The sequence below is a fragment of the Bos indicus x Bos taurus genome, chromosome 18, assembly GCF_003369695.1.
Source record: "Bos indicus x Bos taurus breed Angus x Brahman F1 hybrid chromosome 18, Bos_hybrid_MaternalHap_v2.0, whole genome shotgun sequence".
Lineage (NCBI taxonomy): Eukaryota > Metazoa > Chordata > Mammalia > Artiodactyla > Bovidae > Bos > Bos indicus x Bos taurus.
Genome location: NC_040093.1, coordinates 27,484,005 through 27,511,808, shown reverse-complemented (window position 1 = coordinate 27,511,808; position 27,804 = coordinate 27,484,005). Strand labels below are relative to the sequence as shown.

At 45.3% G+C, this 27,804-nt stretch overlaps 1 protein-coding gene and 1 long non-coding RNA gene across 4 annotated transcripts in view; one reads left to right on the top strand and one right to left on the bottom strand.

The window, feature by feature from the left end:
• The window catches only part of ZFHX3 (zinc finger homeobox 3), a 244,021-nt gene extending 226,055 nt beyond the window's left edge, over positions 1-17,966 (top strand). For 2 of the 3 annotated variants that reach the window (XM_027516108.1, XM_027516109.1), the window contains exons 8-10: positions 1,529-1,631; positions 2,831-8,266; positions 12,326-13,983. In XM_027516108.1, the coding sequence (XP_027371909.1) occupies positions 1,529-1,631; positions 2,831-8,266; positions 12,326-13,983 (7,197 nt within the window). Of the gene's footprint in view, positions 1-1,528; positions 1,632-2,830; positions 8,267-12,325 lie in introns of all 3 variants that reach the window. The other variant, XM_027516111.1, reaches the window with a different exon arrangement.
• LOC113876652 overlaps positions 9,132-27,804 on the bottom strand; it is a 166,334-nt gene continuing 147,661 nt past the window's right edge. Inside the window, exons 3-4 of the long non-coding RNA XR_003506550.1 lie at positions 23,791-23,928; positions 9,132-10,045 (exon numbers count right to left, since the gene is read on the bottom strand). This is a non-coding gene — a long non-coding RNA (uncharacterized LOC113876652). The remainder of the gene's footprint in view (positions 10,046-23,790; positions 23,929-27,804) is intronic.

The window sequence follows — 27,804 nt, the reverse complement described above, 5'->3', positions numbered from 1 at the left end:
CAAGAGGGGTTCTGTGTCACTCACGTGCACCTACCATGCACCTGCTGTTCATAAACAGGGGGCTCCTCAGAGTCCTTCTCCACAGTGCCTGTTGCTTAATTTTTGCACCTTTGGGCATCTGGGTTGCTGAGATTATCCTAACACCCTGAAACGTAAGGGGGAGTTACCTTTTTGGTATTTATGGGGACAGCTGTCCGAGTTTCCCCTTGAGGAGGAACCTACCACTGATGATTCTAGTGAATGCATCAGCAGTGATTTTGAACAAGGCCAGAATCCTCAAACCATTAAAAATAGTAAAATTTATTTTAAATATTTAATTTTGAACAGTAATCTAGATGTTCCGGTCTTTGCAATAGCAAGAGAAGATACTATCTCAGTGGTATGTTTGATGAGGAAACAATGTCTCCACGTGGGCTGGGTGCCTTGTAGAAAGGCTAGTGGTGACTAGCCTACGTTTCTGTTCCTGTTACCTCGGGGTCAATTTATGTCTCAGGCTGCATTCAAACGGGACGATTTCTGATTGATCTGGGCATATCCTCAACTACCTTGCTGTCCTGTAGCAGGCAAAGGGGCACTGCTTCTTTTTAAATGAGGAGGCTTTTAGCCTTATGTTGCATACTGAGGACTTCTTATCATATTAATGGAAGGCAAATGATAATGTTTTTGGACAAGTTTCCGGCCAGATGGCAGGACAGCCTGGAGAAATAAATCCCTAAAATCTGACCTTAAATTGTAGCTCTTTTGACCCAGGTTGCTAATATTGGGCAGCAATAGCCGTGGCCAAGGTGGGGCTGCCCTGTTGTAGGAGGCAGGACACCCTCTGGGCTACCACACAGGTGGAAGTTCCCTCCAATGCTGTGTACCTCAGGCAGAGACCCTGGGAGAAATCTTGACTGAAGTGAGTCATAAGAAATGCTCATTTGCACTTGATCTCAGTTTATAAAGGGTTACACAATGTTGTTTCCTAGAAAATCTGCCAGTGTGTCTGCATGTCCTTAGCTTTCCCTTTGTTCTCCTCTCTTCTTCTTACCCTTTCTCTCGCTCATTCCCCTCCTCTTCTTGCCTGAATACATTTTGAAAATAGTACTACAATGCTCCCTGCTTCAAGATTACAGTGTACTTTACTAGGTATGATTTAATTAGGGCCCTTATTATGTTTTCAGCAGCTTAAGGTGGGCCTTTCAACTTATCTACCTAATTGGTTGCACAAGAAGTTTCACAGCCCATGACAAAACATTGTCAGTGATCAAAGTCAAAATTCTGCATAAAGGAAAAATATTAATAATAAGATTATTCTTCAAGTGTGCACTGCTAATTATGTCCAGAATGTAACCGTAGAAACACTTTTGACTGATGTGAGCTTTGTCTAATAAACATGAATCTTCAGTGAGCTATGGAAAGTGACACCTCCAGCCTTAACACTGGTGAAGGCTAATTTTGCTTATTAAATAATTTCTACACATTTTCCTATTTGGATCTCTTTCCTCTCCTTTTGACTTGCCTCATGTCTCTGCCGCTTGCTCTTCAGGTGACCACCCCTGAGATGGTGATGCCCAGCAGCATGTTCCTCCCAGCGGCTGTTCCAGATCGAGACGGGAGCTCCAGTGTGGAGGAGGCGGGAAAGCAACCTGGTTAGTGTCATACTCTTGACCTTGGGAAGAGAAACAGAACGTTCATAGGGCAAGAGTGCTGCAGATTCCTTACTGTACTCCTAAGCTGGATGTACCTTTTCAAGGGACGAGGGGCGCTGTTGTCAGCACTGGATACTCGGGCTCTTAGTGGGTATCTGTTGCTCTTCATGTGGTTTGAAGTGAGAAAAGCTCAGGTGAGAACCAGTGAGGTTCTGGTGGACACATGTCCCCTTAGACTGTACAGTGAGGAAGTTAATGACCAGAGACTCAGTCAGTACACTCATAACTTACCATCTTAAGCCATTACATATTCCCTCTCTGAGGACTTAAACATGAGGGACTTGTGGAGCACACAGGTGATCTCAGGGCACTGGATTAGGTATCTTTCTAGGCGCTGTATCTGCACAGAACTCTTCTCTGAGACTTCCAGGACTGTCTCATAGGAGGCAGCAGAAAGGAGCATTTGGAAGGGACGATGTTGTAGATATAGATGCTGGTGGTGCCCTGGGGTGAGTCCTCGATGGGTGGGACCTCTGTTTTTGAGTTTCTCCTTCATCACTGACATCTTGTCAGCAGCTAAGACCTAAGTTGGGAAGAGCTCTGCCCCACCTTCTCCCTTGTGATGTCTCCATACTAGGCAGTATACCACTGACCTGAAAAAGGGTCAGAATATTTATGGGTGTGATGATCTCATTGTAGAAAAAAATTTTAATGTATTTTATTTTCATAATTGGCCACTTGAACATTCATTGCTTATTGAATAGAGAGGACAGTCAGAAGTCACACTGTAACAGGAAATTTAATGCCGAAGAAATATATCCAAAATTTGTTACAACGGACAGCAGTCCTTACAAATGCCCCACATCTTAGCAGGGCACTAAATCACATATTCTACAGTTTAGATCCATGTAAAAGGGGTATCCTTTAATTTCTTGAGAAACTGAAACGAATATTGTTTAAAAGACAGACTTGTGTGATGGTATAGGCCTACTAAGAGTTGAGACTCTCTGTATTTCCTCTTCTTCCTGTGTATCTGCTCATATAGCATGTGCTCTCTGGGTGGGTGGGGCTCCATGGAGAGTGTGTGTCTGCAGGTTGGGTATTTCCCTCATCATCAGATTCTGTGATCACGAGGCCCTGTTAGGTAGGCAGCTCGAAGCCCTCTTTATCATTGGGCTTGATTTCTATTTTCTTTACAGAAACCTCAGAGGATCTGGGAAAGAACATCTTACCCTCTGTGAGCACAGAACACAGTGGAGATTTGAAACCTTCTCCTGTGGACTCGGGCTCTGTGAGAGAAGACTCAGGCTTCCTGTGCTGGAAGAAGGGGTGCAACCAGGTTTTCAAAACTTCCGCCACCCTCCAGACACACTTCAACGAGGTTCACGCCAAGAGGCCTCAGCTGCCAGTGTCAGATCGCCATGTGTACAAGTACCGCTGCAACCAGTGCAGTCTGGCTTTCAAGACGGTGGAGAAGCTGCAGCTCCACTCTCAGTACCACGTGATCAGAGCTGCCACCATGTGCTGTCTTTGCCAGCGTAGCTTCCGAACTTTCCAGGCTCTGAAAAAACACCTTGAGACAAGCCACCTGGAGTTGAGTGAGGCTGACATCCAGCAGCTTTATGGTGGCCTTCTGGCCAACGGGGACCTCCTGGCAATGGGGGACCCCACCCTGGCCGAGGACCACACCATAATCGTGGAGGAAGACAAGGAGGAAGAGAGTGACTTGGAGGATAAACAGAGCCCGACGGGCAGTGACTCTGGGTCGGTACAAGAGGACTCGGGCTCAGAGCCAAAGAGAGCCCTACCTTTCCGCAAAGGCCCCAACTTCACCATGGAAAAATTCCTGGACCCTTCTCGCCCTTACAAGTGCACCGTCTGCAAGGAATCTTTCACTCAAAAGAACATCCTGCTCGTGCACTACAATTCTGTCTCCCACCTACACAAGTTAAAGAGAGCCCTTCAAGAGTCGGCCACCGGTCAGCCAGAACCCACCAGCAGCCCTGACAACAAACCTTTTAAGTGCAACACTTGCAATGTGGCCTACAGCCAGAGTTCCACCCTGGAGATCCATATGCGCTCTGTGCTGCATCAGACCAAGGCCCGGGCAGCCAAGCTGGAGGCGGCAAGCAGCAGCAGCAATGGCACTGGGGGCAGCAGCACAGCCCCCTTGAGCTCCTCCACCCCGAGTCCTGTGAGCACCAGTGGCAGTAACACCTTTACCACCACCAACCCGAGCAGTGCTGGCATCGCTGCGAGCTCCAGCTTATTGAGTCAAGTGCCCGCTGAAAGTGTAGGAATGCCACCCCTGGGGAATCCCATCAGTGCCAACATTGTGTCCCCTGCAGAGCCCAAGGAAGCCAACCGGAAGAAGCTGGCAGACATGATTGCATCCAGGCAGCAGCAGCAGCAGCAGCAACAACAACAACAAGCACAGACACTGGCCCAGGCCCAGGCCCAAGTTCAAGCTCACCTGCAGCAGGAGCTGCAGCAGCAGGCAGCTCTGATCCAGTCCCAGCTGTTCAACCCCACCCTTCTGCCTCACTTCCCCATGACCACCGAGACCCTGCTCCAGCTGCAGCAACAGCAGCATCTTCTCTTCCCCTTCTACATCCCCAGTGCCGAATTCCAGCTCAACCCGGAGGTGAGCTTGCCGGTGACCAGTGGGGCTCTAACGCTGACTGGGACGGGCCCAGGCCTGCTGGAAGACCTGAAGGCCCAGGTTCAGATCCCGCAGCAGGGCCACCAGCAGATGCTGCAGCAGCAGCAGCAGAGCCAGCTCCCTCTGCCCCAGAGTCACCCTGCTCTCCTACAGCCCAGCCAGCACGCTGAAAAGAAAAACAAATTGGTCATCAAAGAGAAGGAGAAAGAAAGCCAGAGAGAGAGGGATGGTGCCGAGGGGGGAGAGATCAACTCGGGACCAAAGGAATCACTGCCCGATGCTTTGAAGGCCAAAGAGAAGAAAGAACTGGCCCCAGGGGTTAGTTCTGAGCCCTCCATGCTCCCTCCACGCATTGCCTCGGATGCCAGAGGGAATGCTACCAAGGCCTTGCTGGAGAACTTTGGTTTTGAGCTGGTCATCCAGTACAACGAGAACAAGCAGAAGGTGCAGAAGAAGAATGGGAAGATGGAGCAGGGCGAGAACCCAGAGAAGCTCGAGTGTGACTCCTGCGGCAAGCTGTTTTCTAACATCTTGATTTTAAAGAGTCATCAAGAGCACGTTCATCAAAATTACTTTCCATTTAAACAGCTAGAGAGATTTGCCAAACAGTACCGTGAGCACTACGACAAGCTGTACCCCCTGAGGCCTCAGACCCCCGAGCCACCGCCCCCGCCTCCACCCCCGCCTCCACCCCCACTGCCGGCAGCGCCGCCCCAGCCAGCATCCACCCCGGCCATCCCCACGTCAGCCCCACCCATCACTTCACCTACGATTGCCCCAGCCCAGCCGTCCGTGCCACTCACCCAGCTCTCCATGCCCATGGAGCTGCCCATCTTCTCGCCACTCATGATGCAGACGATGCCGCTGCAGACATTGCCGGCTCAGCTGCCCCCTCAGCTTGGACCCGTGGAGCCTCTGCCCGCGGACCTGGCCCAGCTGTACCAGCATCAGCTCAATCCAAGTCTGCTCCAGCAGCAGAATAAGCGGCCTCGTACGAGGATCACGGATGACCAGCTCCGAGTCCTGCGGCAGTATTTTGACATTAACAACTCCCCCAGTGAAGAGCAGATCAAAGAGATGGCAGACAAGTCTGGGTTGCCCCAGAAAGTGATCAAGCACTGGTTCAGAAACACACTCTTCAAAGAGCGGCAGCGGAACAAGGACTCCCCTTACAACTTCAGCAATCCTCCCATCACCAGCCTGGAGGAGCTCAAGATTGACTCTCGGCCCCCTTCGCCAGAACCTCAGAAGCAGGAGTACTGGGGGAGCAAGAGGTCTTCGAGAACAAGGTTTACCGACTATCAGCTGAGGGTCCTGCAGGACTTCTTTGATGCCAACGCTTACCCAAAGGACGATGAATTTGAGCAACTCTCTAATTTACTGAACCTTCCAACCCGAGTCATAGTGGTCTGGTTTCAAAACGCTCGACAGAAGGCCAGGAAAAATTATGAGAATCAGGGAGAGGGCAAAGATGGAGAGCGGCGTGAGCTTACAAACGATAGGTATATTCGAACGAGCAACTTGAACTACCAGTGCAAGAAGTGCAGCCTGGTGTTCCAGCGCATCTTCGATCTCATCAAGCACCAGAAGAAGCTGTGTTACAAGGATGAGGACGAGGAAGGGCAGGATGACAGCCAGAATGAGGACTCCATGGATGCCATGGAAATCCTGACACCCACCAGTTCCTCCTGTAGCACCCCAATGCCCTCCCAGGCTTACAGCACCCCAGCACCTGCAGCCAGTACAGCATCCTCTGCGTTCTTGCAGCTTCCATCAGAGGCTGATGAGCTGGCCACCTTCAGTGCAAAACCAGAGGTGAGTGATGAAAAACCAAAGCAGGCTGAACCTCCCAGTGCACAGCCGAACCAAACCCAAGATAAGCAAGGACAACCAAAGGCAGAGCTGCAGCAGCAAGACCAGCCCGAGCAGAAGATGAGCACTGCCCAGCAGAAGCTCCCACAGCTGACGTCCCCCGCGCCGGTACCGACGCAGCCTCCTCCACAAGCGCCCCCACCTCAGTGCCCCTTGCCCCAGTCAAGCCCCAGCCCCTCCCAGCTCTCCCACCTGCCCCTCAAGCCCCTCCATACGTCAACTCCTCAGCCGCTGGCCAACCTACCTCCTCAGCTAATCCCCTACCAGTGTGATCAGTGCAAGTTGGCCTTCCCATCATTTGAGCACTGGCAGGAGCATCAGCAGCTTCACTTCCTGAGTGCACAGAACCAGTTCATCCACCCCCAGTTCTTGGACAGGTCACTGGATATGCCTTTTATGCTGTTTGACCCTAGTAACCCACTGCTGGCAAGCCAGCTGCTCTCTGGGGCCATACCTCAGATTCCCGCAAGCTCAGCCACTTCCCCTTCAACTCCCACCTCCACGATGAACACTCTGAAGAGGAAGCTGGAGGAAAAGGCCAGTGCAAGCCCTGGAGAAAACGACAGTGGGACGGGGGGAGAAGAACCTCAGAGAGACAAGCGTCTGAGGACAACTATCACGCCAGAACAGCTAGAAATTCTCTACCAAAAGTATCTCTTGGACTCCAATCCAACTCGAAAGATGTTGGATCACATCGCGCATGAGGTGGGCTTGAAGAAACGTGTAGTCCAAGTCTGGTTTCAGAACACCCGGGCCCGGGAAAGGAAAGGACAGTTCCGGGCGGTGGGCCCAGCGCAGGCCCATAGGAGGTGCCCTTTCTGCAGAGCACTCTTCAAAGCCAAGACGGCCCTGGAAGCTCATATCCGGTCCCGTCATTGGCATGAAGCCAAGAGAGCTGGCTACAACCTAACTCTGTCTGCAATGCTCTTAGACTGTGATGGGGGACTGCAGATGAAGGGAGATATTTTTGATGGAACTAGCTTTTCCCACCTACCCCCAAGCAGTAGTGATGGCCAAGGTGTTCCCCTCTCACCTGTGAGCAAAACCATGGAGTTGTCTCCCAGGACTCTTCTGAGCCCTTCTTCCATCAAGGTGGAAGGCATGGAAGATTTTGAAAGCCCCTCCATGTCCTCAGTTAATCTAAACTTTGACCAGACTAAGCTGGACAACGATGACTGTTCCTCAGTCAACACAGCGATCACAGATACCACTACTGGAGACGAGGGCAATGCAGATAACGATAGTGCAACGGGAATAGCAACTGAAACCAAATCCTCTTCTGCGCCCAGTGAAGGGTTGACCAAAGCGGCCATGATGGCAATGTCTGAGTATGAAGATCGGTTGTCATCTGGCCTGGTCAGCCCAGCTCCCAGCTTTTATAGCAAGGAATATGACAATGAAGGTACCGTGGACTACAGTGAAACCTCAAGCCTTGCAGACCCCTGCTCTCCAAGCCCTGGTGTGAGTGGGTCAGCAGGCAAATCTGGAGACAGTGGGGATCGGCCCGGGCAGAAACGTTTTCGCACTCAAATGACCAATCTGCAGCTGAAGGTCCTCAAGTCATGCTTCAATGACTACCGGACACCCACCATGCTGGAGTGTGAAGTCCTGGGCAATGACATTGGACTGCCAAAGAGAGTTGTTCAGGTCTGGTTCCAGAATGCCCGGGCAAAAGAAAAGAAGTCCAAGTTAAGCATGGCCAAGCATTTTGGTATAAACCAAACGAGTTACGAGGGACCCAAAACAGAGTGCACTTTGTGTGGCATCAAGTACAGTGCTCGGCTGTCTGTACGTGACCATATCTTTTCCCAACAGCATATCTCCAAAGTTAAAGACACCATTGGAAGCCAGCTAGACAAGGAGAAAGAATACTTTGACCCAGCCACTGTACGTCAGCTGATGGCTCAACAAGAGCTGGACCGGATTAAAAAGGCCAATGAGGTCCTTGGACTGGCAGCTCAGCAGCAAGGGATGTTCGACAACGCCCCTCTGCAGGCTCTCAACCTTCCTACAGCATACCCGGCGCTCCAGGGCATTCCTCCTGTGTTGCTCCCTGGCCTCAACAGCCCCTCCCTGCCAGGCTTCACTCCATCCAACACAGGTGGGTTCTGCTCTCAATGATTCTCCCAGTAGTAAAGAGCCACCACACAAAACCTGAGTGCTGGGCAGGTGGGAGGCTCCACATTCCTAGTTCTCTAACTGCAACAGAATTTCAGGTCCCTTCCACTGAGTCTCCCTAGAGCTGTGATGTACATGACCCTTCCACTTCTAAGAATGGGGACCCTGGAGTTGGAATGATCTCCTGAAACCATACTCCTGCCTGGTGTTCAGCACAGACCAGGGTGTATGCTGTGGGCATGAACTGGAGGGTTCTGGTGTACTAGATCCTGGGGTGTTTTGAGACAGCAGTTTCCATTATGGACCCTTCCATTCAGTTTTTGTGGAAATGCAGATCGCATCTAGAAATCTATTGAAAATATAAAACATTTGAACATCCTAGCTAATTCTGGGTTGTGCCCTCTGGAAACAGATTCAAGAGAATTTAAATAAACTGTTTGCTGTCCCCTGAGGTCCCGCCTCCTGTTTCAGAGACCTGCTCTGGCAGGAGAGATGCTACCAGGAAGTAGCTCTCACAAGGTGGAGGCTTACTTCTGGGGTTCCCTTTCAGTCAGAAACACAGTGGTGTGTTACTTTGGGGTTTTGGCTGCACCATGTGGCATGTGGGATCGTACTTCCCTGTCTAGGGACTGAACCCACACGCCCTGCAGTGGAAGCATGGAGTCTTAACCACTGGACCGCCCTCTAGTTTCTAATTGGACTACCTCTATACTGGAATGCACTGACCAGGAACTTGAATCGGGCAACGTGGTTCTGAATTACGATGTGTTTTATAGTTGTCTAAACTGAAAATGTTTATTTTTAGGGGTGTTCAATCACCTCTTCATTTCCTTCTGCCCATTTCCCTTTCTAATGCAGAGTCACATACTTGGTACTCATTTTTCTACCTCATAGGGAGTTCCACAGTTCTTCCTGTGTGCCTCTCTTATTCCTCCTCCTCCTCATTCCTCACCTGTCTTCTCTGGATCCAGCTGTCTTTCCTAAACAGGACCCTCACCTCTAGGATCCTGTGAGGCTTAGCATGAGTTAGTAAGTCCCCCACAGCCTGTATTGACCAGTGCACATTCACCAAAGCAGAGACCCTCAGTGTGCCTCCTTCAGAATGTCCCAGTTCCCAGGGGCTCTAGTGGTTCAGCTGCTTCCCAGAGCGGCCCTGCTTTCTGGTTGAATTAAATACAAGTTTATAATTTTGGCAGTGGTTTTACAGGACATGAAGCTACCTCATTCCTGATCCCACTTTCTTATCCTAAGAGAAGAAAGCATTCAGATGTAGAAGTTGCTGCTTACCTGTGTTGACAAGTAGTGTCACAGGATGATAAGAGTCAGCTAGATAGAGTCGGCAGGAAACAGGCGATGGGAAGTGGCTGAGTACTGAACTACTCCCGCAGCCTGGGACCTTGGCAGAGGGGCTTGGGCAGGCCCAACATTTCATAGTAATGAGAAAGAATTAGAATGTCTGATCTGTTCCCCTTGTTTTACAGATGAGAAAACTGAGGCCCAGAGAGGTCAAGACCATTCAGCAAGCTAGGGCAGGAGCCAGAGCTCCCGCCCAGGCCTCCAGGCTCCCAGTGCTATGTACTGTACTCCTTCCACAGCACCCAGTAGGAGACAGTCAGTCAACGGGTATATGCTTAGTGCTCCTCAGGTTCTGATCACTTACAGTGGACTCCAGGTAGGAAGATATGCTCTTAATCATTCAAGGCAGCCAGGCATGCCCCAGTTACCACCACCGACTGAACCACAGCTCCCAGGAGTACTGCATCTGGAATTAGGAAAGAAAGGAGTATGTCAGGCCCAATGGTAAGCTCCTTCCATGACCTTCCATTTCCTCCCCACACCCAAGCATCACATGGCAGATGTGTCCACACCGAGTCAGGAGTGGACTCAGCCACTCCAGGAGTGCGTGACTCAGCCTCAGGGGGGTGAAGTGGCTTGTTTGGTTCTGACCTTACAGATGAGAAAAGCCACAGGATTATTTTGAGAATGTGCTGAGCTACTTTACTGAGTGAACATGCCTAGTGCAGAGCCTGGTAAATAGCAGAGGTTCAGTACATGTTCCTTAAAATTGACTCTCTTTTGTCCTATCACTTCTTCTCTGGGAGCCTGATGCCATAGGGACGGGGCCATCAGGAGGCATTTCTTCTCTGCCGTGCTGAGCACCTGGCTCTGGCTGCAGCTCCAACCTAAAACCTAGAGCAAGTGTGTTGCCTCGAAGTAGACAGAGCCATGTCCCAAGTGTAGAATTCATTATCTGGTCTGTCCCTGCCTTATTTGTGCTACCTTAATTAACTAACCTTTACTGGGTTTTTCTAGTGAGACACATCTTCTCCTCTGATTTTGGTCCCTTAACTGCATTCAGGAAACTGGATGACTTAATCTCAGCTGTCCCTTTCTGTAATTTTAGAAGTGTCAGTTAATGATGTCATGTGATGCTGAGGGAAGCATCCTCCTCGCTATCCTGAAGTTAATGCATGTTTTTTCTGCGTGGTAACTGGAGGCAACCTTGTTCTCCTCACCTGAAATTTGAGGGTTTTTAATGCAGTGTGATAGCCCAGGGAACTGTATACCACTGGAGCCAGAAATCAACATTGTCTTCACCTGGGTCTGGCCTTCGGGAATGTTTACTCTCATGAAAACAGTGACTTCTTTGGAACCCCCCGCCCCAACTTTCTTGCTGAAGGTGGTCCAGATGAAGAGAAGGGATGCCTGCTGCCTAGTGTCTGGGATGTGGTCAGTGCTGTCCTCCAGCACTTCGCTAGTCTACATGAACCAGCAGCAGCCTTCCATCACCCTGGAACAGAAGAGTCAAACCAGGAGATGACTAAGGGTCAGGGAGGATGGCAATCTCTGGGCCCGATGAAGGCTTTGCAGGTGTGGTAGTTTAGGCCTGAGTGTGACTGAGAATGCAGCTCTACCCTACATGGGCCTAGTGCCATGGCCTGCCACCCATAAGCAGTGGAGCCTAGGTTGTGATGTGTCAGGAACTGCTGGTGCCAGCACTTTGGGCTGTTCCATTTCTGACATTGCTTTTCCCTCATTCTATGTCTGGTTTCCAAACCTTCCTGTCAACCAGGTAGGGGCAGGAGAAGAAAAGGCTCATTTTTCCATTGGACTCCAGAGTCCTACTCCTAGATGGTCATATTTTTCAACAGATTTGTTAAAGCAGGCCAGCTGAGTCAAAGCAGTGGCTCTGTTTACCTTGAATGGATGGATGGTTTTCATTTCTTCCCCTCCCTCCTCCTCTCTCTGCCTCCTAACATGTCCATTCAGTGGCAGCAGTGGAGGTCACAGAGGCACATGTGTAGAGCCTGTTGTGTTTATTCATGTGGTCTTGGTGCCTAACTGGGTTCCTTGCTTTTGTTCTCTTCTCCATACTGTACATACTGTATCACTTCTACAGGGATTTTGTTGAATGCCATTGGTTCAAATGGGTCCCAGCTGGCAACAGCTAGTCTGAGGGCCTCCAGACTAATTGCCTTGGGTAGAGTGAATGGAAAGGCTTCCCTGGTGGCTCAGTCATAAAGAATCTGCCTGCCAATGTAGGAGACGCAGGTTCGATCTCTGGGTCTGGAAGATCCCCTGGATAAGGAAATGGCAACCCAATCCAGTATTCTGGCCTGGGAAATCCCATGAACAAAGGAACTTGGTGGGCTACAGTCCATGGGGTTGCAAAGAATCGGACACAACTTAGCAACTAAACAACAGAGCGAATGGTAGCTGGGAGCGTGGCAAAGAAAATATGACCCAGTGGGTTGGGTATGGCACAAGGGGCAGGAAGGTGTTAGGAGTTGTTTAGCTGATAGGGACAGTATGGGAGCTGACCCAGGGTGGGGTCTGGTTTAAAATACAAGTTGGCCAACCCGGGGCCTGGTAAGAAAGCTCTGCTGAAAACGTTAAATCAACAGAGAGGATCCTTTAAGTTCAAGCTCTGAGCTCTTAGACCCTGTGCCAGTGACACAGATGAAACCTCCTGAGCAAAACCTCCCAAGCTTCAGCCTCGCCACCCAGACTGACATATGACTTCTGTCTCCATTCCTTTCAGCTTTAACGTCTCCTAAACCGAACTTGATGGGTCTGCCCAGCACAACAGTTCCTTCCCCTGGCCTCCCCACATCTGGATTACCAAATAAACCGTCCTCAGCATCGCTGAGCTCCCCGACCCCAGCACAAGCCACCATGGCGATGGCCCCTCAGCCAGCCCCCCAACCCCAGCAGCAGCAGCCACAGGTGCAGCCACCGCCGCCAGCAGCCCAGCCACCACCTGCACCACAGCTCCCGCCGCAGCAGCAGCCACAGCAGCGCAAGGACAAAGACGGTGAGAAGGTCAAGGAGAAGGAGAAGGCACACAAAGGGAAAGGGGAACCCCTGCCTGTCCCCAAGAAGGAGAAAGGAGAGGCCCCCACGGCGGCCGCAGCCACACTCTCAGCGCCACTGCCCGCCATGGAGTATGCGGTGGACCCCGCGCAGCTGCAGGCCCTGCAGGCGGCCTTGACTTCAGACCCCACGGCATTGCTCACGAGCCAGTTCCTCCCTTACTTTGTACCAGGCTTCTCTCCTTACTACGCCCCCCAGATCCCCGGCGCCCTGCAGAGCGGGTACCTGCAGCCGATGTATGGCATGGAAGGCCTGTTCCCCTACAGCCCTGCGCTATCGCAGGCCCTGATGGGGCTGTCCCCGGGCTCCCTGCTGCAGCAGTACCAGCAATACCAGCAGAGTCTGCAGGAGGCCCTCCAGCAGCAGCAGCAACGGCAACTACAGCAGCAGCAGCAAAAAGTGCAGCAGCAGCAGCCCAAAGCAAGCCAAACCCCAGTCCCCCCGGGGGCTGCTTCCCCAGACAAAGACCCTGCCAAAGAATCCCCCAAACCAGAAGAGCAGAAAAACGCACCCCGTGAGGTGTCCCCCCTCCTGCCGAAACCCCCCGAAGAGCCAGAAGCAGAAAGCAAAAGTGCGGACTCCCTCTACGACCCCTTCATTGTTCCAAAGGTGCAGTACAAGTTGGTCTGCCGCAAGTGCCAGGCGGGCTTCGGTGACGAGGAGGCGGCGAGGAGCCACCTGAAGTCCCTCTGCTTCTTCGGCCAGTCTGTGGTGAACCTGCAAGAGATGGTGCTTCACGTCCCCACGGGCGGCGGCGGCGGTGGCAGCGGCGGCGGCGGCGGTGGCGGCTCGTACCACTGCCTGGCGTGCGAGAGCGCGCTGTGTGGGGAGGAAGCTCTGAGTCAACATCTCGAGTCGGCCTTGCACAAACACAGAACAATCACGAGAGCAGCAAGAAACGCCAAAGAGCACCCTAGTTTATTACCTCACTCTGCCTGCTTCCCCGATCCTAGCACCGCATCTACCTCGCAGTCTGCCGCTCACTCAAACGACAGCCCCCCTCCCCCGTCGGCCGCCGCCCCCTCCTCGTCCTCCGCTTCCCCCCACGCCTCCAGGAAGTCTTGGCCGCAAGTGGTCTCCCGGGCTTCGGCCGCGAAGCCCCCTTCTTTTCCTCCTCTCTCCTCATCTTCAACGGTTACCTCAAGTTCATGCAGCACCTCAGGGGTTCAGCCCTCGATGCCAACAGACGACTATTCGGAGGAGTCTGACACGGATCTCAGCCAAAAGTCCGACGGACCGGCGAGCCCGGTGGAGGGTCCCAAAGACCCCAGCTGCCCCAAGGACAGTGGTCTGACCAGTGTAGGAACGGACACCTTCAGATTGTAAGCTTTGAAGATGAACAATATACACAAATGAATTTAAATAAAAAAAAATAACAAACCAATTTCAAAAATAGACTAACTGCAATTCCAAAGCTTCTAACCAAAAAAAAAAAAAAAAAAAGGAAAAAAAAGAAAAAGCGTGGGTTGTTTTCCCATATACCTATCTATGCCGGTGATTTTACATTGTTGTCTTTTCTTTTTCTCTTTTAATATTAAAAAGAAAAAAACCCTTAACCCTGTTACATTGTGTCCTTTTGAAGGTACTATTGGTCTGGGAAACAGAAGTCCACAGGGCCTCCCTATGTCTTTGGAGCTTAAACCCCTTGTATATTTGCCCCTTTCCAATAAACGCCCCACGTCGATAGCACAGAGGAGCCCGGCATGCACTGTATGGGAAAGCAGTCCACCTGGTTACAGTTTTAAAAAATTTCTTGCTATCTTAGCATTCAGATACCAATGGCTTGCTAAAAGAAAAAAGAAATGTAATGTCTTTTTATTCTCAGGTCAATCGCTCACACTTTGTTCTGTTTTCAGAATCATTGTTTTATATATATTATTTTTTGTTTTTTTGTTTTTTCTTTTTTGGTTTGTTTTTATTTTCGTTCCAGAAAAGATTTTTTGTTTTGTTAATTTAAAAACGGGCAGAAAGTATTTGAGAAAAACAATGTGAACTGCTTTAGCTTTCTGGGGATTTTAAGGATAGCTTTTCTGCTGAAGCCAATTTCAAGGGGAAAAGTTAAGCACTCCCACTTTCAGAGAAAAAAAAAAAAAACCCACACAGAGTGTTGAGGACTTGTAGCTTAAAAAAAAATAAGTTTTAAAAACTGACTTTCTGTATTTATGATAGATATGACCATTTTCGGTGTTGAGTAGATTGTTGCATTGGAAATGAAGCAGTATGGTAGATTTAAAAGGAAAAAAAAAAAAACCCTTTTGTGTACATTTAGCTTTTTGTATGGTCCAGCTGACAGCTCCTCATTTGATGTTGTCTTGTTCATTCCTAGCAGATAGATTGCAATCCGTTGATTCGCCTAAGCTTTTCTCCCCTTTGCCCCTTAATTCCACTTACTCTTTCCTCCTCCCACCCTATAATCTCCCATTTAAGGTAGCTGCCTTCATTTCTTAGAAGGTAGCTGCAGAATTATTTTATAAAACTAAAGAAAGAATTTCAAAGGGTTCTAGGGGTCATTAGGATCCTCACAGATTATTTTTGGTTGGGGAGTTGAAACTTTTTAAAGGCATATAATTCTAGTTATCTACGTCTGTTAGCCTTGTACATTTAGTTTTTATTTATCCTTCTTTTGGTTTTTCTTTTCACCCGATTTTCCCCCTCCTTGTTTGGTAGATGCTTCAAATATTCTTTTCCTAAACTAAAGCATTCGTTTCGGTTTGTGTAATTGGGCTGTGTGCTTTTCTTTTCTAAAAAAGTTTTTGGTTAGGGGTTTGGTTTCTGTGTTTTTGTTTTGTTTTCTTTCCTCTCTCAGAAAAAGAAATTTCATGCTTTAAATAAAATCCAAAGACACACCCTTTCACTGCTGAGGCAGAAAAAAGGGAAAGGGTTCTTGTTACTTGAGAATTTGTTTCTGATTTAAACAAACAAGACTTAGTTTAATAAAAGAAAGAGTAAAACAAAAGATTCCCAGGTTGTTATGTGCTTCTTCTGCAAGCAGAGAGGCAACTGTTAATGAAATTCCATATACCAAAAGACACATTTTTCACTTCAAAGTTTTGTCCTTGTGTTAGGCAGTCTGAGCGGTGAGTGATCCAGAGCGCAGCCAACAAAGAAGCAGATAGCACTTGTACGTACAGAGAGCAAAAAAGGAACCGTGTGTGAGGCACTTGTGTTTATGTTAATATCCATATTCCTGTAACACGCAACACAACGCAACATACACCCTTTCTCATCTTACAAAAAAAAGCGGTCTGAACTTTGAAAGGAAAACTTTGTGCTGCTATAACGTAGATTTTGGAGACAAATAGATGCTTTGCTGTTTCACTTTCATAGCCAAACATCAACCGAAAGAATCTCCCCTTACCCCGAAAGTTGAAGTCCTTCTCCCTTTCATTCTCTTCCTTATGTTTCAAAAGGGAACTTTGAAGACTGTGAATGCAGGTTCCATCTGGTCACCTTTTGGGCTTCTTTCCCCAGTGCAGAAGCCACTCATCGACTTTGCAAAAAGACTGGAGCATTCCAAGATCTGAAAATGGATTTCTTTTTTTCTCTTTTTCTTTTTTAGCCGGGACTATTTTATTTTTATGAATTTGTTTTTAGTTTAATGAAAGAGTAGATTCTGAACTGTTGTATATATTTCTAACTAGGCTGATTGATGCACAGTGCAAATTCCTTTTTTAATTTTTTAAGTAGAAATACTAAAGAATACCATCTAACTATTCATACCAGTATCCAGTTGTAGCATAAGGTGTCAAAAACAAGTACGCAAAATATTTGCTGTTTTAGCAAGCTGTTTCTTTTGACAAGAATTCTTGTATTTCTCCCTGTGTTTGAGATGAACATTTTTAAATTTTGAAGTTGTACAGTTTTGTTTTCCATTATTTTATCTTGTTTGTAACTCTATGAAATATATATATATTTTTTGCCATTTAACTGTTGTATGTTACTCTGTGTCTGTATCATATAGAAAAAAAAATTGTTTTTGTTTTTGGTTCTCTATGTGATACCAATTAACAATTTAATACTAGCTTTACCTATCAAATTCTGCTAGGTCTTTTCTGAAAACTTTGTTTTTAAAAATGATAACTGCTTGGTAATAGTGCAATTTCTACCCCTTTTCCTCCCCCCCTCAACTTTAAGTTCATTTCCTTGTAATTTTGCCACCTTCTCCCCAATGGCTTTTTTTTTTTTTGTCTTTTTTTTTGAGCTACTATGCCATCCTCCCTCTGTGAGGCAGAGTGACTGTCAGTGTTTTGGTATGCCATGCCTCGACTTGTGGGTGTGTTTGGCAACAGCAAGGTGGTTGGGTAGAGTGGCTAAGCCTGCTTCCACCCACCAGTGTTCCCCAGAGGGGTTATGTGAGTGTTTTAGCCTGGAGTGGGTTGCATGCTTAATGCTTTTCTCTACAACTGTACCACCCACGTGTATGTTCATTCAGAAAGAAAAAATAATAATTCTCCACATTAACCCAGAAGTAGCAAAGCAGTCAGTGATGGTAAAGCTTAGAGGTCAGACATGAGCTAGTTGATGTTTGTGGGCTGACATCCACCATGGCTGTGACCAGAATCATTTACAAAGCATGAATTCACTACAATGCTCAACTGTTTAGACTGGTCTCACTCAGAGAATTTACTCCTGTAGGTAGCTGAATAGGAGATCTCAACTCACTTTTAAAATTAGTTCTTCATCTCCATTAACACTTCATATTTTGGTTGGTTGGTTTTTTTCTGACTTTCCACAGTGTGGGTTGGTGCTGGGCACTGTTCAGTCACAGCACCAAATGCGCCCACAGAATGGGAGTTATTTCTTCCATCCTCGAAAAAGAAACTTAAGAAGGAAACACACACACACGGAAAAGTTTAATCTAGGAAGTTTTTTTTTTTAATTAAAAACTATTTAAAGATATGAATGTGGCCAAAGTTTTACACAATTGAAAATAAAGTAAAACAGACGGCATGTGTTTAAACCTGAGTTTATCAGGCATGGCAGGAAGTTGCAGGAGAGAGAGGCAGTGACCCAAGCCAGTGCACTTGATGTTCATGGACATATATTTTTTTTAAATAATAAATTAAATTAAAACATTTTAAATAGAAGCATAAATTGAGTTGGTTGGTTGTTGGCGCTGAGATACTGCCCACTGTGAAACAAAGCTTTGACTAGTTTTTTTGTTTATTTACTTCCTTCGGGGGGGAGGGGGGCAAGTTTGGGTAGGAAAGAAAGCATACATGAACGTGACCCTGAGGTGAAGAGGTATATGAGCAGCCTTTGCAATGTACAAAAAAACAAAAATCAAAAAAAAAAAACAAAAAAAAAAATAGAGCAAGTGAAACCAAAAATGATGTTCTTGGTGTTTTTCTATAATGTAGTCTTGTTAGCTTTTTTGTTACTGTAACAATGCTGATCTCGAACTGTACCAAAATACATGGAGACTAACAGAACCACATGGAACTTTCAAACTGAAAAAAATTTGTCACAAAAACTTTGTTGTCATAGTTAAGTTGATTGTAGATGGTAATTGAATATACTCCTTTGAAAATATTTCATCAAGTATGTTTCCTGCTCATTGTGATACATTAAAAAAAATATGAGCAAAAGTTCTTGTCTCTGTCACCAGATTTTGTGTGTGAGAGAGAGGTGGATGGCTGATCCTGAGGTTGTGTGAGCAAGGACACTTACTCCAGGGGACACAGCTCTTTGATATTTCTAGGTGTCCTTGTCTCTCCTGGCACTTATGAAGGTGAAGGAAGTGTTGGTGATGGAGCTGACTGACTAGCTTATTTCCTTGAGAAGGGTAAGCCTGCCAGCTTGGATGATATTTGGCCCCAGAGAGTTCTAATAGCATTGATACTTTTAATTCACATGTTTATATGCAAATTTTAGGTACCTGGGACAACAACAAGCAAGGAAGTTTTGCTGACAGCGAGGAAAGAGGTAAGATTAACTTCTCTGAAATGGGAATTGGATCCACTGTTTACAACGCAAGGATACAAAAAGTGAGTTGAATTAAATGAATGACTGACTACATTTACCTTTCCTAGCAAAGGGCTTTTAAACTCTGTTAGAGTAGAATTTGAAATAAGAACAGTCTTCAAAACAGCAATAGCACTAGTAATTCCTATATATAAGAGGAAATTTCATCCTCTTATCAAAAACCCTCCCTTCCAGCAGAAAAGGTGTGAAATTCATTAATAAGGACTACATCCAAGATCAGACCCAAAGGCTCTTCCACCCATCTCTAATTTATAGCCAAAGCCCATAAATAATTTACGGAACTCCAGCAGTGGGCCTGGATGGCACTGCAAAAGAGCTGTCTTCTTGCAAGTTTTGCACCATCTGTCCTCAGCCAACAAGGGTTTTTTTGCTACACCAGGAGTTGAACTATGAAACCTGCTTCTATTGGCTCAGACAGCCATTGTCTACCAAGTCTTTTTTCTTAGTTCCTACCACAGGCATTCAAGAAGCATCAGTGACCCTATTAACTCAACATCTCAAAGAATCCTACAGTGGGTACAGGCATCACTAGAAGCTGGTTCCCTCACTGGTAGCTGGAGCCTCTGTGCTAAGCAGGTAGTGTCACTGTCCCTAAGGAAACCCTGCTTTTTCTCCAGGCACTGTACTTTCTCCTGGGTGTTCCTGCAGAGGCACGTGGCTTCCATCTTAGTACGTGTTCTTGGCACACAGTTAGGTCACTGATCTTTCTTCTGACCCCACAGAAAGGTACATACAGCATGATAAAAACTGTTCAAACCCAAAGCCACCTTTGCCTTCCTAGGCTATAATTATTTTAAGATATGGCATGATCACACTGAAATGTTTTAAACGGAACCAGTTTTGCAGTGAGGTTTTTGCTGCTTCAGCTCTTTGCAGGAAGGTGACTACAATTCAAATTCTTAAATTTTTAATAAGAAAATAAGCAAAACCTTGGTGATGGTTAGGGCCTTTGTATCAGAAAAACCTCTAAGCACCTAAATTACATTGAGAGAGGGCTGGGTAAGGAGGGACTCCTTTTGTTACTAGAAAAGTTTTAACACAAAAGGGAAAAGAGGTCTTCCAATCTGGCTTCAATATCATGCTCATGTGGATATTAATCTACTTGGAATTAACATTTTTCCCCCGGAAAATGTGAAATGGCAACATCTTAGAATGGCTGATATGTGTTAGTCGGGTAGCTGTTTCTAATTTTGCTTTAAAGAAATGTCTGTAGTGCCTAGCTCCTGTTATAGACAAATGATCTTACAAATCTCACTTTTAACAAGTTTAGAGTTTAAGTTACAAGAGCACAAGCAGTTTAAGAGTCGAGCTGAAGGATGAGAAGTTTGCACCTGCTGCTCTGCTCTGTAGCCTTAATTACAGGACAGACATGCCTGCTCAGTCTCTGTATATTACTGCTGGGTGCGGACCAGCAAGGCTCTGGCAAAAACTGCAAAATTAGTGCTCTCAGGGCCATTAAAGTAGCCAAAGCTTTCCATTACCTTTATTTCATAGCAAAGATGGTGGGTATCTTCCTTCCTTCTTTGTTCTCTTCTTCTTCTTTTTTTTTTTCCAGAGAGAGGCATATGTTTTTTAAATGTCTTAGCCAATTACTCTAGATTCCTCTCAAGCTATCTTCTGGAGTTTTTAAATTCCAGATACAAAAAAGTTGTTCTTTATCCTTTATGACTGTTTCATTTCTTATCTATATGGAACAAAGAAGCTGTTTAATCGAATTTAGGGATCTCTTACTAATATAAGAATGAAAGCTTTCAGATAAACTGTTTTACTCTTGGGGCAAGATCCTCTGGCCTGAGAAATGAGTGCTAAGAAACAACAAAGCCCAGCGTATGAGAATGGCAGACACTCTCCGTCTCTAACACTAAAAGCTGCTTAGGACACTCACACTGCCTTGCCCTCCAGCACAGCCCCCTGGTGCATCACTACTGCCTCTTAGACCCTCTCTGTAACCCCTTCTGTTAGCATGGCACTTAAAATACACTGTGAAGGTTTGCAAAATTACTTCCTGCTTGTTCCTCAAAATGATCTATAAGGAAGGCAAAGTGGGTGACATCGATGCCAGGTGTTCAGGATGGTGAAGTAATGAGTGAGGGGAGAAGGCACTGACCATGTGTTCAGTCTCTGTCTGGTGTTCCTCCTCCCTCCACAGTTCGGGGAGAGGGGTTGAGAGAGCAGGACTCAGTCTGACGGGCTTCACCACCGTGACCTGGACAGCATCACTTACTCCCTAATATGAGGATAAGGGTACCTGCTTCACAGGCTTCTTGTGAAGATTAGATAAGTTAATATCCATAAAATGCTTCAAACCCTGCCTGGTGCATACTTGGTGCTGAGTATCTGTTGCTCCTATCATTGTCAGTATTAACTCTCCACTTGTTTGCTGTAGATCCCTTGGAATCACAGCTCTCTTAACTCTTGCTTTATTTCAAGAATGTAGGGACTGCGATCCCATCAAGCCTTTGCTTGATGAATGTTTACAGCTGATATGTCCCTGTCTGTACATATCTCAGAGGGCATAGAGACTCTTCAGGGTGTTTCTGCCCATGATTTGTACAGGAGGACTGTACTGAGTCTGTGCTTCATTCTCTCCATGCCCAGCTTCTAGTGATTAATGTGGTCACAGAAAAGGATGGCTTGTAGTTGGCTTCTGTTTGCCAGAATAGGCATTCCTGCCTCGCCATGCTGGTGGGTCAACAGCTTAAATGTCTGGGGTTACAGAGACAGACTAGAAGCAAAGGAATAGGTTGTCACAACTTGCCCACTGCCATTGCCTTTTTTGAGGTGGTTTGAATACACAGGTTGGGAGCAGTAGTATCTAAAACGAGACTGTAAGAGTAAATGAATTGTACATGAAACAAAACTGAAAAAGGAAAGCACCAAGATCTTTCCAGCCCAAAACACAGGAAGAGCTTTAAAAAAATACTATTATTCTAGTATCCAGCAAAATAAACATCAGGAAGAGGCATGGGAACAACTGAGTAAAAACTACACTAGCACAGAGAAAAGGCTTGAGTAGGCTATTTCTATGATAGCCTCTGCATATATGAACTCCTCAGGGACACAGGTTTTAGGAGGCTATGGCTCTGTGAACTTTCTCCATTTTTAGTCAGAAACAGTGATGGTATTGGAAATAAGATCGCTGATATTGGTATGAGGGCTGGTAAAGGCTATGGTAGATGGCTGGTGAGCCATTTTTCCTTTTCTTTGAAGATCAGATCAGATCAGATCAGTCGCTCAGTCGTGTCCGACTCTTTGCGACCCCATGAATCGCAGCACACCAGGCCTCCCTGTCCATCACCAACTCCCAGAGTTCACTCAGACTCACGTCCATCGAGTCAGTGATGCCATCCAGCCATCTCATCCTCTGTCGTCCCCTTCTCCTCTTGCCCCCAATCCCTCCCAGCATCAGAGTCTTTTCCAATGAGTCAACTCTTCGCATGAGGTGGCCAAAGTACTGGAGTTTCAGCTTTAGCATCATTCCTTCCAAAGAAATCCCAGGGCTGATCTCCTTCAGAATGGACTGGTTGGATTCTTTGAGGATAACAACATATAAATGAAGCTTTGGTATACTGCCTGTAGATAGGACATTATTATATAGTATCTGCTTTGATTTCTTTGTTATATGGTTCTAAGTTTGATTTTTGAGTAGTTTTCAAAGTCTGATTTGTAATCAGTTGAACTTATTTCTTTCAAATAGTGTAACGATGGTGTTCCACTGTTGCCTGATTTGAATTGTTGCCAGTAGGAAATTTGCTGCCATCCTTATTTTTAATGTATTTTTTTTTTCTCTAGATGAACCCTTTACAGGGCAGGAATAGACACAGACGTTGAGAATGGACTTGTGGACACAGGAGGGGAAGAAGAGGGTGAGACGAAGTGAGAGAGAGTAGCACTGACATATACACACTACTGTGTGTAAAAGAGACAGCTAGTGGGAAGATTTTTCTCCCACCACTGGTTTCATCACATCATGTCCTGATGTGCTTTGGTGTAGTTTTAGTTATGTGGGATTTGTGGGAGCTTCATGCATCTGTGAAATACTACTTTTTGTCAAAATTGGAAATTCTTCAAACATTTTTCAAATCTTTTTTCCATCTCTTTCCCTCCTTCTCTCCTTCACCTTCAGGGATTCCAATTATATATGTATTAGGTCATTTGAAATTAACTCATAGCTTACTGAGGCTCTGGTCTGGTGAGGTTACTTTTTCACTGGCAAGGTGTGGGGGCAGGGTACTCTTTACTCTGTGCGCTTCCCACCCCTCTATGGTGGCTCCTACAGGGAACAAATGTGCTTCATTTTTGATCTTTCATATCTAAACTTCAACTTCTGAACATATCAGTAACAATAATTGCTTTACTGTCATCCTCAGCTAATCCTAAGATGTGTGTAAGTTCTAAGTTGGTTTGATTACTTTCCTTATTATGAATTGTGTTTTCTTGCCTCTTTACAAGACTAGTAATCTTTGATTGGATACCAGTTATTGTAAATTTTACCTGGTTGGGTGCTGGATATTTTTATATTCCTATAAACTTCCAGTTTGTTCTGGGATGCACTTATGGTATATAAAACAAGTTTGAGGGACTTCCCAGTGGTCCAGTGTCTAAGACTCTAAACTCCCATTGCAGGGGGCCCAGGGTGGATCCCCCGTCAGAGAGCTAGATCCAACATGCTGCAACGAAGGGTTTATACGCCACAACCAAAGATCCCACATGCCGCAACAAAGATCTATGATCCTCATGCTGCAACTAAGACCTGGCAGAGCCAAATAATTATTACAGAAAAACAAACCAATCCGATCCCTTCAAATCTTACATGTAAGTTTTGTTGGGCAGGACCAGAACACTAATCAAGGGCTAATTATTCCCCATTACTGAAGAAGGATGCTTCTGAGATCTCTGCTCAAATGTTCCATGAACTTTTCCCCAACCTGAAGTAGTTTGCTAACATGCACGCGTAATGACCCAGTGAAGATCTCCAGAGCTCGCTTCTCTGGTACTCTGTCCTGCAAATTCTAGCTGCCTTGGTTTCCCCAGACTTCCCTTTCCCTCAGCTCAGGGCATCTGCTGGGTTCCACCTATGTTCCTCACCCTGTGTTGCAGGCTGGAAACTCTCTTAAGGTGGTAAGGTGAGATAATCAAAGGGCTTACCTTGTTTCTCCTCTCCCAGGGATTGCTGTTCTTCACTGTGTGGTGTCCAGTGTCTCAAGAACCATTCTTTCATCTATTTTGTCTTTTTAGTTCTTTCAGCTGGGAAAGGTACATCTGGTTGCTACTGCTCCATCTCAGCTGAAAGCAGAAGTCAAGTTTAGTTTTTAGATAGTGTGTAAGAGTTCTGTGTAACTTTCTAAGTTGCTACCTTTGTTTATGAAGTTTCCCAAAAGGTCTGAATTAACTTAGGAGTCTGATCTCCCCAACAGACTTCCCTGGACATGATAGATGCTGACTCACTCTTAGAATCAAAGGTTGCAACTACTTTATCCTTTTGCTTAATTATGTGATGGGAGTTACAAGAAAGGTAGGTAAATGCATAATTGTAGCCACTTTTTACCTTGCCATAATGCCATGGAGAGTGGAAAAACCACTTCCTAGGTTTTGAAGTTGTAAGTCAGCCCATAGAGCAGAGGTATGACTGACAGTAGAAACACTATTTCTGCTCTTCCCCCTTGATATAAGGGTTATCACTATTCATAAAGTTATTTCCAGTCTTAGAAAAAAAAATCACTTTCATTTCAATGACATCCTTCACACAGATAATTTTTCAGGCTAACCAAATGTGGCTCAAGGAAATCCATTAATGTGGAAGTATGATTCGCACTCTGAGATGAATTCATTGCACTAAGTAATACAGAAGAATGATAAAAATCAGGCTTCAGCAGACACTAGTCATTCTTGCTAAAGTCAAATCATGTTTTTGTTTACTATTTTGACAGAAATTTGATCCTACTTAAATTGGGAATACAATAATACATCTATGATAAATGAAAAGCTTCAAGTGTTAACTCATTACCTACTTTTAAAAATTCAAGATTTGTTTCAGGGTACTTTTCCCACTGTACTGATCTGCAGATCTGCTCCACTAACCAGTCCACCTTCAAAACACACCCTGTACTCTTCCCTCTATATTTAAAGGCTTAGCTAGTGTCATTCACTCCATGACATCTATGCTATCACATCTGTCCAGTCCCTTTTCTGACCCCTCACAGCAGCACATGCCTTGTGTGGCACTGATTTGTGTAGGTATAAATGTAGATGGCCTGCTATCCTACATTTACAATTTGAATGACCAACTAAATGAATTAAAGAATGAAGCAAAGGGTATTCATCCTCATCTTCATCCTCATCCTTCACTTTCATGGGAGGCAAGGTCTCAAATGAGTGAGTACAGATATTAATAGAATTTTATAAAATGACGATGGAAAAATTCAAAATTTTTTCAGTCCCCAAACTTCCTGCAAAGTAAAGGGGGAGGGACATTTTTCAGCACAGAGAAATGGAAAATAGAAATCAATTTTTTTTTAATTAGGTTGGACAGGATAAAAACTATACTAGACAAATGGTTTTTCTAGGAGAGAAAATAATTGCAGTTAAAAAAAACAGTCTAGGAATTTGGAAGTGCTAGTTGAAACCCTTTGTATCTTTGTCTCCAAACTGAAGGGTGGTATTAAACAGTTGTTTGAAAGGAGTTACAAGGTTTTGTTTTGTTTTTTTTAAGTAAATGCAAATGTTTATAGAATATTTGAAAGCTAGGCCTCACCCCAAACCTGGGGGAAAAAATCAGAATATAATCCTAATGCAGTTAGATAATTATGAAATTTCAAATTTGTTTTCAGTTTTTCCTACCTGGTTTCTTTGGTTGATTCATTAGAAAAAAGATGCATAGAATATTTTTTATGATTTTCTATCTGTAAAAATCTCATACTAGTACAGATATTTCCATGTGTCATTCATGTATAAGTGCAACAGAAAGAAGTTGAGTACAGAAAAAAGAAATGCAGACTTCCAGAATTCCATTTAATGAGCTGAGCTATATAAGGGACCCCTCTAACTTTGAAGACTATTTTGTTATCAAAGAGCTAATCATGAGTGCTTGCTCAGTTGCCTCAGTCGTGTCCAACTCTCTGTGACCCCATGGACTATAGCCCACCAGGCTCCTCTGTCCATGGAATTCTCCAGGCAAGAATACTGGAGTGGGTTGCCATTCCCTTCTCCAGGGGGTCTTCCATCAAAGAGCTATACAAATAAATATTCCCCCTTTCCCCAGGAAAAGGAGCAGGTCCAGAATGTTTCATGGATAACTTTTACCAAGTCATTAAGGCCAGTGCAGAGGCAATTTCAAAGCCACTAGAGAAGAATAATGGACTATAAAGATTTGGGCGGGGGGCGGGGGGGGAGTGGAAACCTTTCACATAAGCTCCAAAATTAAAATTCCCAATCACATGAAAAAATTTACAAAGATAATTAACAACTTAATAATCAGATGGATTTACTTAAAATCTAATGGCCTATGATATTAATGACTACTCTTTCTGAAACAAAAACAGATTAAGTATGACTGAAGAAAATAATCTAATTAAAAATCTTATATATGGGACTTGCCTGGTGGTCCAGTGGTTAAGACTCTGAACCCTTAATGTAGAGGGGGAGGGTTTGATCCCTGGTCAGGGAACTAAGATGCTACATGGTATGGCCAGAAAAAAACAAAATCCTGTATGTGAAAAATAGAGTAACAGAATTTAATTCAGTAATAAGTGATAATCAGTAACACAATGATATGGTCGTTCTCCAGAATGGAAAAATATTGTCAGATTGAAAGTGCACATGACATACCAAGAAAGATAAACGAACTAACCCCACACTAAGATGCACCCCAGTGAAATTACATGTACTCTGTAAGCTACTTTTCTCCCTGATGGCTTTTAAGATTTCCTCTTTACATTTGGCAAAGATAAAACAATTTGACTATGAGAAGTTTTTTTTTTTTTTTAATCATTAAGAACAGGCACAGGAGACAATGGAGTATAGCCACAAGGTACTAAGAGAAAAGAACTAACAATGTAGGTTTCTATATCCTGCTAAACTATTCAAGAGTAAGGATAAAGAAATTCTAGAAAAATTGTAATGGAAGATAACTTAAAATCTCTCAAAATCACCCCATGAAAACAGAATGATTAGAATAACAAAACCAAAATCCATAAACACAGTATCTTCACAAACCCCAAATATGAGTAGAAAGGGACAAACCATCAAAGCTACATGCCCTGCATAGCATCAACAAGTATCTGAGAAGAGGAATCAGATTAGCCTGAGAAAAGGGAAACACTAAAATAGCCAACCAGTACTCATGAGAATGGCTAAAACAAGGAGAGGTTTTACATGTTCTCCTTATGGGGTCAGGGAGCTGGGGAGCAAGGCAAGGTAAGACCTGAAAGGGCTGCAATTAAAATGCCACATTTAGGAGAAACTAATCAAAAGGATTAAAAGTAAGCAAGACATGGATGGGCTTCCCTGGTGGCTCAGATGGTGAAGAATCTGCCTACAATGTGCAAAACCTGGGTTCAATCCCTGTGTTGGGAAGATGCCCTGGAGGAGGTAACCCACTCTAGTATTCTTACCTAGATTTTCACCATGGACAGGGAAGCCTGGCGGGCTATGGTCAGACACTACTGAACAACTAAACAAAGCACACACAGCAAGACATGGTGAATAGGGAATGTAAGGAGAAAGGAAGAAAGAGACAGAGAAAGCATATGGGAGAGAGCTAGCATGAGGGCAATTGAGAGTACCCACTGAATATTGAGGGAGTGATGTACTTGATTCAGCAGCATATATACTAAAATTAGAATGATACACAGGATGCCCACACTCACCACTTCTCATCAGCATAGTGTTGGAAGATATAGCCATAATAATCAAATAAGGGAAAGAAAATGTATCCAAATTGGAAAGGAAGAGGTAAAATTGTCATTATATGTAGATGACATGATAATCTAATAGAAAACCCTAAACACTCTACACAAAAAATACTAGAACTGATAAATGAATTTAGCAAGGTAGCAGGATATAAGATTAAGTACAAAAATCTGTTGGGTTACTTTATATTGATTATGAAATACCAAAAAGAGCAAGTAAAAAAATGATCCCATTTAAAAATCACATCAAACC